We start from the raw sequence: 16,286 nt of genomic DNA, 5'->3' as shown, positions 1-16,286 counted from the left end.
CAAGCTGGTGGGTTCGGTTACCCGGAACCCACTACCTTTGTAGTCTGGACATCGCCAGTAGTGTCCTTATCAGCGACAACACTATCAGCAGTGCCTCCCATAATCTCCACATCTCTGGAGCCAGATTCCCCAGCAGCTGACTCTATAGCCATGATCCGATGCCCCTCCTCATCAGCAAGCGAGGCTCACCTCGTAGCCTCCATCTCATGGTGCTCCTTCTTCCGTGCTCTAGACTCATCCTCCTCTCGACCCTTTCGCCTCTTGGAATGCTCTCAAGGGGGAGGTGGTGGAATCTCTGAAGTGGAGAATAAGGCCACCATCAATGTGTCCTCAGCAGGCTCTACAGAACGGGCCTCAGACTCAGGCACCCTAGCCTCTAGGATCATATCAATGTCTGCTCGAAGGCTCTCGATCGAAGCCTGAAGGATCGACACATCTACCTGAGGGGATGGCTGGGCTACCACCCGCAACTTAAAAGCGTCCAAACGCTGATGAACCTCAGCGATCTTCCACTCTGTGTGTTGGACCATTCTCCGCTCCAAGCACCCTTGTGCCTCAGCAATAAACCTCTGCATCCAAGGCTGGATGTGATACAGAAGTGTAGCCATCCATGCCTCTAGTTTGTGGACACTAACAAGAGGGACCAGAGTTGGAAAAGGGGCTGAGCGAGAGGAGCTCGAGGAAGTGCTACTACCCGAGATAGACTCGACCGGGTTAGTGTTAGTGGTGTCAGAAGTAGCCTACGTAGCCGTGCGAGCCTATGCTACCGTATCAGCCAGATTGTCACTAAGTGGAGACAACTCTGGACGGGGCCCTTTGCGTGGGGACAACTCATTGGCATCATCCCTGATGAAACTAATATCAATAGTGCCGAGCAGAGTCTTGAGCTTATAAATGTGCCAGATGGGCACATCTGCGGACCTGCATAAAGAAAATATCATGCAGGGAAAAGGTTAAGTAATTGGTACCTTAAAATTCCTCTCGTGCATGACCGTCTGAAGAAGCAAAGCAAAGTCCACCTCAAACTCAGCTATCATTGCCGCCATCAGAACTGCACGATTCCATATGACTATATTATCAACAGCTGTGGGGGACGATCAACCATAAGAACTTAGTCGTGAAGGTCAAGTTAGCCTTCTTGATTGCTCCTTTCGGCTCGGTTACCACATCGACACCCTTTCCATCAATAGACATGTGCAGGGCCATCCACCTCTTGGTGGTCTCTCTCAGCAATGACTCATGCAAGAATTGTCCATCTTTGACAATTCACCACCGGTAGTCGAACTCAGCGATGAGAGGGATCCGGTTGGCATCAATATCCTCACCGTATAGATACTGGCAGATGGAAGGCAGAGAGATATCAACCTGAATGCCACGTACTTAGACATGCTAAAGTGGGGCCGGTTTGGCAGTGGATGCCCGCCTATCAAGCATTGATCTGAGAGTACCACGTAGGAGGCCTAGAACTCTCGGACCAACTCATCACTATAAAATAACAAAAAATGTATTATGCACTCCATTGGGTATCTAAAGAAGATATTGTGGATCTTTAGCATAGTAGGAAGACTTCCTGTAAGGACCCGTCTCTCCAATGTAAGGGTCCGTGTCATGACTCCTTTCTTATTCAGCAACTTTGCGTCTGAATAAACTTGATACTGCCCATCGACACACCACCGGTTGGTCTGATCGGTGACCGGGGTGAGAGCACGAGTCGGTGAGCAGGAAGTGGATTCAGAACTGTCAGCCTCTTCAGACGAGGAAGAGACTGTGAAGCTGTGGAGGGTGCAGGGACTTCAGCTGACCCAGAGGCTTCCTTTGACCATGAAACTGCTAAGGAGCCAGACGCTCCTTCCTCATGAGTAACTGACCCAGAACGTGTGCCGGTATGTGTGCGCTCCTCATCAGACTAGGAGGCAGTGACTACACCAGACACCACCTTTTTGGGCGTAGCTCTTGCAGGACGTGCAGCTCGGGATGGAGTGGCAGTGCCTGCAACATGTACTCGGGGTCACGCTCATCATCAGAGCCAATGACATGGTGGGCAGACGGGGCTAGAGACATTGATTGCCCATGTGCGTAAACTCCATCTTGTTTTGGTGCCATCAAAGATAGTACGTGTAAGGAATCAATATTATTACTAGAAAGAGCAAACAAGACAATCAAAAAATGACACAAAATGAATAAATGAGTCAAGATGTAATGACATTTATATAGTAACAGTGAAACAGGACAGACCAGGTGATGGCTCGTCATGAGTACGATAGACCGTCATGGGGTCCGTCATGTCTTACTTAAAAGTATGTTTATGTGAAGACCCCTGCAGGAAAGTCTCTAACAGTTATGACAAATAAAAAGGATGTACTATCGTGATGATGATGGTCCGTCGTCAATGTCCATCGTGGGACACTTAGAACAAGTATGGGTACCCTTGAGAGAGGGGTCTCAAACCGTCATGACGGTTATACAGGATGGACCGTCGTGGGTATGATGGTCCGTCGTAGATGTCCGTAAGAGGACATTTGGAAAAAGTTGGAGATCCTTTGGAACAGGGTCTCTGACAACCAGAACGCTTGTATCGGACGGACCGTCGACGGTATGACAGTCCATCGTATATGTCCGTAAGAAGACACTTGGAAAAAGTTGGAGACCTTTAGGAACAGGGTCTCTTACAACTAGAATGGTTGTGCATGTGTCCGTTGGTGAACACTTAGAGAATATTGGATAGTGGGGTATTGGAACGGACTCTATGACGGTCCGTCGTGGGTAAGAAGGTCTGTCATCGGGGTCTTGTTCTGTCATTTAGTGACAGAACTGAGGATGCCACATTCATCCTCTGTGACTAACATGGGATACTTAGTGTTAACCTATATGTTTCTACCCATATACCTAGTAAACTTGCAATGCTAAAGCACCTATTTCTAGAGTTTTAATAAGGCAATTTAAGGATTCTCAACCTAGGTTAGGCAAAATTGGATCAACGAATGTAGAACCATCAACAAGAACTAGGCTAATACTAAGTGAAAAACAAAAATGCAATGTAATGGGTAGAAATCAGAGACACAAACCTGAGAATTTGAGAAAAACAAGCGAGGAAAGAACTTGGATAGCCAGAACAGAACCACAACAACAAACTTTGACTAGTAGAGGATATATTTTAGGAATTTGGTGAAATGAGGAAGTGATCAATTGATAGAGAAGAGAGGTAGGACGTAGGAAGTTAAAAAAAGAGGGAAATGGGACAGAGAGGGAAGGAAATGGGTGAAATGAAGGGGTGGGGTTTTTAAAGGTTACCAATTTTTAAATTACCCCAACCGGGTCGGGTCGGGTATGCTCATTAATGATGTAATGAGACCACGACGACGGTCCCACACTGGTGCGATGGTACATCATTGGTTCCGTTACGTGTGCCCTAGTTTTGAAAATAATTGAAAGACGTACCTGGCTTGACGGATTCATGCGACGGTTCGTCGCGTGCGTGACGGTCCGTTGATGTGTCCATTAGTGACTGTAGCAGTGTATTTTGTGCAGAATTTCCTGGTGATGTTCCTTCAAATTTAAAACCAATTAGTAGAAAATGCTACCATTAATAAAAAGAAAAACTATAAGTATTGGGTTGCCTCCCAACCAGCGCCTGATTTAACGTCGCAGCACGACTAAGGATACTTGATTACTCAGCCTTCATCATGATGGTATGCCTCGATAACTTCATTCACCGATTCAGCATGCCCAAAATAGAGTTTTATTCGTTGTCCATATACCTTAAACTGCACACCCTTCTTAGTTTCTAACTCAACTACTCTAGGAGGGAATACTTGGTATTCAATTAAGGGCCAGTCCATTTTGACTTGAGCTTGGCCGGAAGCCAATGCAACCTATAATTGTCTAAAAGCACCAAATCCCCAATGATAAACTCTCGTTTTTCTCTTTTTAGGTCATGGTTCTTCTTCATCTTTTCTTTGTAGAATATAGTAGATACCTGTTGGAGCTCACCACTTTGCCTCATAAACCTAAAAAATTAGAAGGTGGCTTCTTCATTGTTCAACCGAAATTGCATCTGCCCCTTTTGCATATCAACTAAGGCTCTATCCATAACAAGGAATGGCCTCCCAAGAAAAATAGGCACTTCAAAATCTAATTCACAATTAAGGAAAAAAAAATCTGCTGGAAATATGAACGACTCCACTTTTACTAGCACATCATGGAGTATCCCTATAGGCCTTTTCACTGTTTGATCGGCCATCAGTAGCCGCATCGCAGTGGGCTTTGGGTCACCCGAACCCAACTTCTTGTAAATCGAGAGGGGCATGATATTTACGCTTGCCCCCAGATCACATAATGCTTTCGCAAAATGTAATGACTCGACTGTACAAGGAATAGTGAATGCACCCGGATCTTCTTTCTTTGAACGAGAGATCTTGTAGCAATAGCACTACAATGATGCATTCTATCATTATCCTCAAAAGTGACCGATCTTTTCTTTGTAACCAGGTCTTTCATAAAGTTCGCATAACCGGGAATTTGTTCTAGAGCTTCTACCAAAGGGACATTGATAGAAAGCTTCTTCAACATTGTTATAAAACGCCGATATTTATCATCCTAAGTCTTCTTCACTAATCTCTGAGGAAAGGGGGTGGTGGTCTAGGCATGTGAATTAACTTTATAGGCACTTCAGCATCTTTTAAAGTTTTATCTTCTACTTCACCTCTACCATCTACCACCTTATCATTATTTTTATCACCTTTTCCTCCTTAAACGACATAGGTAAGTCAGTGTTCTGCTTACCACCCCGAGTAGTGATTGTCATACAGTGTCCATCATTTTTCTGATTTTGAATAGTGTTGCCTAGTTGTTGTTTGTTCACAGTCGCAGATAATTGGGCCATTTGCAACTCAATCTACTTAATCGATATTGCATGTGTATCGACTTTCTGCCCAATACCCGCTAAATCACTCCTTAACTCTTTAATGTGTTCATTATTAGCTTCGAACCGCCTCCTTGTTTTGTGCAACATATCCTCAACTTGTGCGATACTATCTTTAACATCTATAGGAGTGAATTTATGATTTTGAGGAGGAACATAGGGCCCATTCCTATCATTTTTGTTACCATAGTTACCCCTGTTGAAGTTGTTGTCGCGTTTGTAGTTTCCATCTCGGATATAATGACCCTCACAGTTATAGTTACCATAGATCCGACCTTGGTTTCCTTGACATTGGTACCAATTCTCTTGATTTAAGGCTTGGGCACTTGGTCGGAAACCCCCCGTCTTTTTATTTACCGCATAGGAATTCTCCGCATAATAGCATTCATCATTAAGTGGTGGTGGTTTAGAAAAGTATTTAACTGCATTTATCTTTTTTCACCCCTAGTGGCATGTGTTAAAACCAACCCAAGCTAAGTTCTCATCTGATCCATCTCTTCACGAATCTCATCTGTTGCTGGGTTGTGATAGATTGCACTACGAAGGTACTTCTCCCAGTATCTCACTTTCTAGTACTCCAAGCTTTATTGTTCCGGGATATTTTCTCTACCTTTTTGGTAATCTCAACATAAGGACACTCCCCATATGAACCACCCGCTATAGTATCCAACACTACTATATTATTCTCATCCTGTCCCCAATAGAAGTATTCCTTCAGTGACCCATCATCTATGCGGTGATTGGGGACGCTTCTAAAAAACGAGGTGAATCTATCCCAAGAACTACAGACAGACTCTCCTGGTAGTTCCATAAAGTTGTTCACTCTGTCTTTCTTATTTAGTTTCTCAGAGACCAGGTAGTAACGTGCCAAGAAAACGTCCCTTAGTTGGTTCCAAGTTAAAATTAAGTTATAAGGGAGCTCAGTTAACCAAATAGCAGCCTCTCCCATCAGTGAGAGAGGAAACACACTTAGACCTATTACATCCAAGTCCAAATCAGGCCTCCCTACACAAGTTTTACACACTTCCTTTACCTTAGCTATATGAGCATGTGGGTCCTTAGAAGGTATCCCTGAAAACAAACCTTTGACAGTGAGAATTTGCATCAGGCTACTAGTTACCACAAAGGTGTGGCATGGTGGTCGAGGGGGCAAGACAAGTGCCCATCGGAGTCTGCTATATTTTCATAGCCTCTGTAGTATTCTTGAGGACGTGGAGCGGGATTTGGTCCCCTTTGTTGATTTTGAACCTGATCATCATGTAATTACTGACCATGAACATCAAGCAGACCTGGGATGTTCATGTTTGGATTATCATCATTAATGCCCAAGTTTCGATTCATGTTGCGTAGTGTACAGTCTAACTTGTGATCGTTGGCAAACAAAGGTTCTCTTCCTCTCCGTGAATTTAGCATTCCAGGATGATAGTCTACAAGAATAAAAATAAAGAAACAAAGTAAAATAAAGAAAATATCGACTAAATTATAATAATAAGTTTAAGTTAATCTAAAATCTACTTTCCCCGGCAGCGGCGCCAAAATTTGATAATGCTCAAACTTACTTCATAGATAAGAAGTAAAACGGTCATATCAAGTAAAGAATCCATCTAATGAGGTTGGGACCGTTCCCACGAGGAAAATAGTTCTGACTTAACTTCAATCTATTATTACTATTATTTAGTCAATTATTTTCTTAGAAAACAAAGACAATAAATATGGGTGTTTTTTATTTCAAAATGAATGAAAATAAGTATCTAAATTAAAGTAGACAACTAACAAATTCAAATGTTGGAGTTTAATCAATTAATAAAAGTAAATAGGGTTTATGTGTTACCCACAGGTTCTCTCACTTGATAATTCTAACTATAACAATTCTTTCCTAGTATATTACATGCAAAGTGATAAGTTATGTATTTCTAAATCCTTGGTCTGGCATGTAGAAAATTTTACTCCGCACCTTGGTCCGGCTATGTGTGTTTATATACTAACCGTTACCTTTACCTCATATTAAGCATTGTATTCGACATTTAACTAAGTTATTACTTCGTACCAATCAATACTAGCCTATTAGATAGTATACACTAAATCTATATTGATAATTCTTTTCCTATTATCTACCTCCTTGGTCCGACAAGTAGAATTAAGGCGAGTTCTAACGTTGGCCATCCCTTATAAAGACTTCTAAGCGAAAGAATTATCAATACATGCAAGACACTAATCTAGAATTGTTATGATAGTTAGGTTTTACGTCATTATTCGCCTATGGTTCCCAAAACCTTCGTTATGGAGTTTAGTTACCCATAGTCAGAAAAACATTATTCATATATATATTATAAGAATTCATTCACTTACATAAATGAAAAATAATAAAATCTGGAAATTTACTTGATTAATCGACAAAATCACCAACAATCAACTCTAGAGAAAAGTGTAACAATCCAAAGTGTAATAATCAAAATAATATACTAACAAAGAATCTAACATAAAAGTGTCAAATAACCAAGAGTCTAACAACCAAAGAGTTGAACAACCAAAGAGTCTAACTCCCAAAACGAGGTTTTTCGAACTCCTTATAAAAAACAAGATCCTAATCAAAGAAAGACTCTATTTGTTAAAAGTTTTTCAAAACGCGGCTGGGTCGACGGACCTCGCGACAGGTCGCCGTGGTCACGGTGGGCTGTCATGGACTCCGTTGTCCTTTACTTTGCAAATTCTTCTGCTTCTCTCTTCATTACCCTTGATGGCAGGTATGACAGATCGTCACAGGCACAATGGTCCGTCAATGGTTTTCGTTCCATAACACTTAAACTCTTGGAATTTGGGTACTGGGACTACTTCTCTGATCATCATGACGAACCAACAAGATGAACCATCATGGCTACGAAGGTCCGTCATTGCACTTCGTAACCCCACACTTGGTCAGACTTCCCAATCTTCCTTCAGCACCTTCACTACGACACCACCTATTGACCGTCACAGGCACGACAGACCGTCACACCGTAGGTGGTAATTTTTCTGCATTTCTTGCTCAAAAACTTCCGCGTTCAACTTTAGACAGATTTCCTACAAATAAAGGGAAACTTACACAAATATAATACAAAAAGGCTTTTGGACACACACTAAACATAAGGAAAAAATATTAAAAATACCATGAAATGACGGTATATCAAGGAGTTGAGCCCTCATTTTGGAAGTCTTAATGTCAAGTCTATGATGCCAAAGGTCTCATGGCATATCAAAAGAATGATATCAACTATGTTACATGATATGTGCAATATGTTATGTGTTGTTTGAAAAATCATAAGTATAATGATGAATGTAATCTCATGGCATGACTTTCCTAATCCGAATTTGGCAAGTCCATTGACTTGTCTTTCCATAATCCATATCGTTAGGAAAGAGCTCTTATTAATCATGCATGTCCTTGGTGTGTGCTTGCACAAACTCATTCTTAGTACAAGTCTGTACTAATCCAATACAACTTTACATTTTTAGGTGCAGGCACAGGTGGACGATAGAGCTTATAGGTCAACGCTTAAGCTATCCAGACATATAGCATTCGTACGGACTTGGTAGGCCCTCAAGATTTAGAGGACGTTTGCCTATTATATTCTAGCTTAGATATAAGTTTGAGTTAGTGGAGTATGTTCCACTAGCATTTATTTCCCATATTATTTCATACAATGTATTTGTGCCATTTTGGCAAGTTTACGTTTAATGTTGTATCAGACTATTCCTTTCATTTGATGATCTTAATATTAGATGGTTGATGCTGAACGCCTATGATGTTAAGTAGAATATGTTTCATATCAAATAAGTAAATAAAAATTTCAAATTTTCCGCTAAATTAACCTAGATGAAGTAATGATGACGTAAGTAGGCTTGTCTGCGACCTCGGAGAGGTCAACGACGCTTGTCTTGTCAGGGGTCTAGACTCCGGTCGTGAAAAACTTGGTAGCAGAGCATTAGGTTAAATTCTGAGGATAATGAGTTCACATCAACCACATCGAGTAGCATATAAGTCATGGTAGTGACGTGCACCACTATCCTGAATTAGAGACTGCATGATTCGTTGGAAAATTCCCCTTATTCTGATTATATCGTGCTTTTAGTAATGTCTGATTCCTTGGTGTTATGAGCGTATCTATAATCAATTCTATTTTTTTTCGAAAATGATCACAATTAGGAACGCTGGTTAGAGGCGAGGAGCAACTGCTACTAGGGGTAACCAAGTTCCACCCCATGCTCAAAATAAAGGAGTGGCCATGCAAGTTAACCCTGCTGGGTCGACTTATGTGGAGGTGCAGACCGCTATGGCTCATATGGATGAAGCCATCACTAAGCAGGCCCAGGCTATGATGCCCCAGTCGAAGAAATAGGATGTTTAGTAGGAGAACCCACCCGTACGTAGCATGAAAGATAGACTACAGAATTTTATGAGGATGAAACCTCTAATTTTAACAGGGTCCAAGACATTATAGGATCTCTAGGAGTTTATGGATGAGGTACGTATGATTTTCATGTCCATGGGGGCCATAGATACTGAAAAGGCTGAGCTGGCTTGCTATCAGCTCAAGGATATTGCAAAATCATGGTACAAGATGTGGCAGGATAGCAAACCTTTGGGAAGAGTTCCGGTCATGTGGAAGATGTTTAAGATAGCCTTCTTGGAGAGATTCTTCCCCAAGGATATGATGGAGGCCAAGATCGAGGAGTTAATCAGCCTTAAACTGGGATCAATAACAGTCATGGAGTATTCCCTAAAGTTTGTGAGATTATCCAGGTATGACACTTCTCTTGTATCTAACACCAACGATGAGATGAGTAGGTTCCCCACTGGAATCACATGAGTACTGGAGGAGGAGTGTTGGTCTACGATGCCATAACATGGACTACTCCAGGTTGATGGTGCATGTCCTGTAGGTAGAGAACAACCAGAAGAAGAGGGGTATCTATGATGTTGGGAAGCCTATTCCTTCTTATCAGGAAGGTCCTAGTAATGTGGCAACAGAAACAACTTCGGCGTCCGTGAGCATCCCAGATTCAAAAAGGGCCATCAAAGTTCAGGAAATTCTAATTTTTAGAGTAGTGTAGATCCTAGAGGAGGAAGACGCGACCCCAAGAAGGGCAATGGAGGTGATGTGCAGCGTCCAAGAAAGGACTGTGCCAAGTGTGATTGTGCTCACAGTGAAGAGTGAAAACAGGGCACTAATGCTTTCTTTGGATGTGGTTAGAACGGGCACATTGTCAAGGAGTGCCCACAGAACAGGGATCAGGCTGGAGGTAATTCTTAGCCTCGGCCTAATCCACAGGGTGAAGCAACAGTCGAGCCCCCTAAGAGGAACAGGTTCTATGCCTTGAAAGGAAGGAGGAGCAGAAGAAGTCTGCTGATGTGGTCACTGGTATGCTGCATGTATTCTTAACTTTTGTTTATGCCTTATTTGATCAAGGGTCTATGCTTTCCTTTGTAACTCCTTTGCTTGCTCTAACTTTTAAGATATTTCCTGAAGTTTTGCATGATCCTATAGTAGTTTGTAAACCTTTAAGAGATAATTTAAGAACTGATAGAGTATACAAGGATTGCCCAATAGTTGTATGTGGAAAGACTATGTGTGCAAAGTTGGTTGAGTTACCAGTGAACGATTTAGATGTTATTCTTTGCATGGCATGGATTTATTGTTGTATGCTTGTATAGATTGCCGTAGTAGGGTTGTAAGATTTTGTTTACCAATGAAGTAGAGCTGGTCTGGGATGGGTACAATCCAAGTCATCCTAATCCCTTGATTTTGAATCTTAACGCCAATAAAATGATGTCTAAGGGATTATTGTGTCATCTTGTCAGCATTAATGATTTAGATCATGACAATCCTTCCATAGACAAAGTGCTTGTAGTGAATGAGTTCCCAGATGTGTTTCCTGATTATTTGCCTGGAGCACCTCCCCCTGGAGAGTTTGACTTTGGTTTCGACTTAGAACTCGATACTAAATTAATTTCAATTTCTCCTTACAGAATGGCTCCAGCTAAACTCAAAGAGTTGAAGCTGCAGTTAAAAGATCACACTGATAAGGGTTTTATTTAGCTGAGAATATCCACTTGGGGCGCTCCAGTGTTGTCTGTGAAAAAGAAAGATAGAACCCTTAGAATATGTATCGATTATCGGCAGCTCAATAAAGTCACAATCTAGAATTCGTATCCACTTCCCATAATAGATGACTTGTTCGACCAACTCTAAGGGTCTAGTTTCTTCTCGAATATTGATATTCGTTCTGGGTACCATCAACTTAGGGTTACGGATGAAGATATTCAAAATACAGTCTTTCATACCCGTTTATGGTCATTACTAGTTTATGCTTATGAATAAATTCTTCCATGAATACCTTGAATTTTTCTTCATAGTATTCATTGTTGTCATTCTCATCTACCCTAAGACCAAGGAAGAGCATGAGCGACATTTGAGACTAACCCTGCAGGTACTTACACAACATTAGTTGTACGCCAAATTCATCAAGTGTGAATTCTTGCTTAGATAAGTGACCTTCCTGGGTCATTATGTGTCTGACAAAGGTGTAAAGGTAGACCCTAGGAAGGCTGAGGCTGGTAAGAACTAGACGAAACCTCTTACTCTCACAGATATCCATACCTTCTAAGGATTGGCTGGTTATTATCGCATGTTCGTGGAAGGTTTTTGTTCCATTGTTTCCCCACTCACTTTGATGAAGAAGAAAGTCAAGTTTGAATGGGTGAAGACTTGTGAGAAGAGTTTCAAGGAGCTAAAAGACAGACTCACTTCAGCCCCGTTGCTTACATTGCCTAAGTGTGGTTAGAATTACACTATTTATTGTGATGCATCTAGGGTTGGTTTGGTTTATGTTCTTATGAAGGGTGGTTAGGTTATAGCTTGTGCGTCGAGACAACTCAAGACTATGAAAAGAATAATCCCACTCATGACCTTGAGTTGGCAGCTATGGTGTTTGCACTTACAATGTGGAGGCACTAATTTTATAGAGTTCATATTTATGTGTTCAAATACCACAAAAGTCACCAATACGTGTCCACACAGAGGGAGTTGAATCTACGTTAGCGAAGGTGGCGGAGCTATTGAAAGACTATGACATGAATATGCACTACCATTCATGTAAGGCTAATGTAGTAGCTGATTCTTTGGGTAGGATGAGCATGGAAAGTAAAGCCCACGTTGAGTATGAGAAGGAGTTGGTGAAAGATATACACAGTCTAACAAGACTGGGTGTGCGGTTAGTTTATTCTTTTAGTGGGGGTGTTTTCATCTAATCCTAGTTCTGAATCATCTTTAGTAGTTGAAGTCAAGAAGGGTTAGCATCTTGATCCTGTATTGATGGAACTGAAGGACTCATAAATGAGTTTTTTGCTTTGGGAGGTGACGACATACTTAGGTACTAGGATAGGTTGTGTGTACCAGATGTGGATGATTTTCGGATCAAGATTGTTATAGAGGCCCATGGTTCAAGATATTCCGTACATAATGTATCATGATCTTAAACAGATCTATTGGTGGAATGACATGAAGAAGGACATTGCTTAGTATGTGGGCAAATGTCCAAATTTTCAACAGGTCAAGGTAGAACATCTTATGTCTAGTGTTCTTGCTCAGATTATCGAGGTTCCAACGTTGAAGTGGGAGTCCATTAATATGGACTTCGTTGTTGGTCATTCGAAGACTAGGAGACAACATGACCCCATATGGGTTATTGTGGGAAGGATGACTATGTCTGCCCACTTCATCCCTATGAAATCTACTTACAGAGCCGAGAATTATGAGAGACTCTATATTGATGATATTGTAAGAAGGCATGGGATTCCTTTATCTATCATTTCATATTGAGGAGCTGAGTTCACTTTACATTGTTGGAGATCCTTCAAGAAGAGCTTAGGCACGCCGGTAAGCTTAATACTGCCTTTCATCCTCAGACTGATAGGAAGGCCGAGCGCACCATTCTGACATCGGAGACATGTTGAGAGCGTGTGTGATTGACTACAGAGGTAGTTGGGATGACCATCTTCCATTGATAGATTTCTCGTAATAAAGAGTTATCGTTCCAGCATAAGAATGACACCGTTTGAGGAACTATATGGTAGAAAGTGTAGGTCTCTAATTTGGTGGATTGAGGTTGGAGAGTCATCCATTTTATGTCCACAGATCATTCACGAAGCCTTAGATAAGGTCAAGGTGACTAGGAACAGGTTGGCTACTGGTTACAGTCGGCATAAGTCATATGCGGACAATAGAAAGATGACCTTAGAGTTTAATATTGGTGACCAGGTCTACTTGAAAATATCACCTATAAAAGGGGTGATGAAGTTAGACAAGAAGGGGAAGTGGAGTCCGAGATATGTTGGGCCATATGAGATCCTACAGCGTGTGGGTGAGGTGGCCAATGAGTTTGCATTGCCTGCGAAGCTAGCTTCTATTCATCTAGTCTTTTATGTTTCTATGTTAAAGAAGTTCCTATCTTATTGAACATCGATTGTACCTGTTGAAGGTTTGGGGGTTGATGAAGTCTTGTTTTACGAGGAGGTACATGTTGATATTTTTGTTAGACAGGTCAAGCGGTTGAGAAAAAAGGAGGTTTCCACATTGAAGGTATTATGGAGGAACCATCTTGTTGAGGGTTCTACATAGGAGGCTTAGGACGATACAAAATCCCGCTATCCTCATCTTTTTAGTGCCTGAGGTTAGGCTTCGTACTCTTAAGTCAAAGATTTCTTATCTCTCCATTCTTTGTTCCTAACGCTTGACTATGCATTGTGATTATATTATGATATTATTGACGTTATGATGCATTCGGGGATGAATGTTCCTAAGGGGGGGGGGGGGGAATGTAACAACCCTAAAAATGGCTATGCTAAGTAACACTTAGTGTGTCTAGAATGCCTACAATTAGAGCGGCTTTACATGAGTTGATGCGCGTAGAATCAGACCTTGCACCTCTTCAGCAGAAAATACAACTAACTTGGTGAGTTAGTTGATCTAGCAAGTTTGGGCACAACCATGAAAGGCAACTTAATATGAAGATTTACCCGGATGAGTCTTTACCGGACTTAAAAAGGGGAAATCTTAAGTTTCGAGGGTCTAGGGGTAAAATGGCCTTTTTACAGGATAAGGGTAGTATCTTAATTACCAGAAATATTAATTAATTATTTAATTAAAATGGTGGATGTGAATTTTGGGGAGAAAGGGCCTAAATTGGCCTTTGAGCAAAATCTTGCTCCACCCGGGTTCGAACCTATGTGGGAGCAATAGTATAATTTGATTATTTAGTTTGGTGAATTAATTTAAAATATTAAAATTAATGGATAATTTAAGAAAAAGGAAAATCATATTTTTACTATTAATTATTATTTATTAATTATTTAACTTTATTTGACTATGTCTTGCCTAAAGTCCTAGCCCTAAGGAAACACTCTCTCTCACATCTATCCACTCTCACGTTTATCTCCCTCTCTTCAACACTCTCTTTCACGTTCTCTCTGATTTAAAAATAGAAACAAAAAATAAGAATAATAAAAAAAAACAAAAGTTCTTCATACTTGAATAACTTACACGTAAATTGCAAGCGACAAAGCTATCCGAAAACGTAAAGCAGAACGTTGTATTCTCGTCTTGTAAGTTGTGAGATTCGTTGGAGGATATTTGGTTTGGGGTGGATTTGGAAGCAAGTTCAAGTGTTGAACAATGTGAAATCAGGTATGGGTTTTCTTCCTCTTGATCTTTTTCCCAAGAGACCCTTATGTCTCAGATGAGTCTACTCCAAAAACTAGGGTGGTTCCCCATTACATGTTCCCTATCACAAGACCCCAATGATCTTAAGTTGGTATGTCTGCTTGTAGAGTAGGTGTGTAATGTGATGAATATATTCGTGAAATATTTGTTCCTAAAAAGTGAATTACGTTACCTTGATTGTGCATGTGTGTGCCGTTATCTAGCCATGGTTTGAAACCTCCATTTTTACATGTTAAAATGTTGCATTTACGTATATGAATGTGTTAAAAACGTGATGTTCATATGAGTTCAAACTTTCTGAATTAAATGATGATTCTTTATTGAAAGTAACCTTGAAAATGCACCTAAAGATTTCCCTAGAACCTACTCAGAATATCTTAATGTTTAACGTGAAAGAGGGTGAGATGGACTGCAAAAAGGTGATTAAATTATCAAAAATAACAAAGAAAACTAACCTAAAAATACAGTAGATGTTACAAGAAAATTTATCCTGAATCTATCATCTAAAAGTTGAGAAAATTAAATGCAAAGAGGGTGAACAAATTTCCAACATTCTTGAAATGTATTTTTGGGCAGCTTACTGTTAAAAAATGACATTGTAATTTTTTTTAATGCTTGAGATCAGTGGGGATTGAACCCAAGGCCTCACCATATACATGTCATAAAATAAATAAATAAAAATATGTGGTAAGGGGGATTCAAAATGGGTTAAATCTCAAGTGAGAAGTTAGGGAGAAAATTGAAGAAAATGAAGTAAGGCATGTGGGTACGAACCCACAACCTCTTGGACGGATGAAGGAGAGAGGAGTAGAATGAAATAAAGAAACAATAACAATGAGGTATGTGGGATACGAACCCACAACCTCCTGGTAGAATCAGAGGGTAAGGAGAAAATATAAATTAAAATAAGGTGAGACTGTGGTGATTCGAACCCACAACCTCTTGAATAAATGATAGAGTTAGGAGAAAAATAAATGTGGTGAGTTGAAATTGAACCCATAACTCTTTGATAGGTGAGAAAGTTAAGTGATAAATTAAAAAGAAAAGAATAAGCTTGTGGGGCATTGATCCTACAACGTCCTTGTCTTAAAAGAAAAAGAGAGGAGAAAAAGAAAAGAAAATATTATGGGAGTGATGTGGGTCAAACTAGGGTCCCCCAAATCTGAAAAATCCAATTATCAAATTTACCTCTAAGCTTAAGTATTACGCAAGGGATTCGAAATCGGGTTTCTTGCCCAATTCCGTATTGACACATAAATCATACGTAAAAATATATTTAATGAAATGCTGCCTAGAAAGATTGAAATCCATATCTTGTCAAGTCTTGTACCATATAATCTTGGGTAAATATGAATCGGATAGACAAACTATGAATGAAGCATTATGGCTTGTATGTGTGGACTCATAAGTCTAGCATACATTTAAAAGTAAGTGAACCGAATATGTTATGTGATGAGATAATGAAACCCAAAAGGGGTTTATTAAGAGTGTTATACACACTAAAAGACCAAGTGCATTGACATACGATGAAATGAACATTCACGTAAAGTATTGAGTAATTATGAAGAGAAAATGTTCTAAAGTTAATGAATGCGATGACAACATGA

At 40.4% G+C, this 16,286-nt stretch overlaps 1 protein-coding gene across 1 annotated transcript; it reads left to right on the top strand.

The window, feature by feature from the left end:
* The first annotated feature begins 13,005 nt into the window (after window positions 1-13,005).
* On the top strand, window positions 13,006-13,578 carry LOC138348704 (uncharacterized). Its single transcript, XM_069298276.1, has 2 exons — window positions 13,006-13,321; window positions 13,439-13,578. Exons 1-2 carry the CDS (start codon window positions 13,006-13,008, stop codon window positions 13,576-13,578), a joined length of 456 nt encoding a protein of 151 aa, XP_069154377.1.
* Window positions 13,579-16,286: the final 2,708 nt, after the last annotated feature.

This window comes from Solanum lycopersicum, chromosome 5, assembly GCF_036512215.1.
Source record: "Solanum lycopersicum chromosome 5, SLM_r2.1".
NCBI lineage: Eukaryota > Viridiplantae > Streptophyta > Magnoliopsida > Solanales > Solanaceae > Solanum > Solanum lycopersicum.
This window is presented reverse-complemented; position numbering and strand designations above follow the sequence as displayed.

Coding starts and splice junctions, on each gene's coding strand:
- LOC138348704 (XM_069298276.1), top strand. CDS start 13,006: ATGACACCGTTTGAGGAACTATATGGTAGAAAGTGTAGGTCTCTAATT. Junction 13,322..13,438: donor TGAGATCCTACAGCGTGTGG/GTGAGGTGGCCA, acceptor TACCTGTTGAAG/GTTTGGGGGTTGATGAAGTC.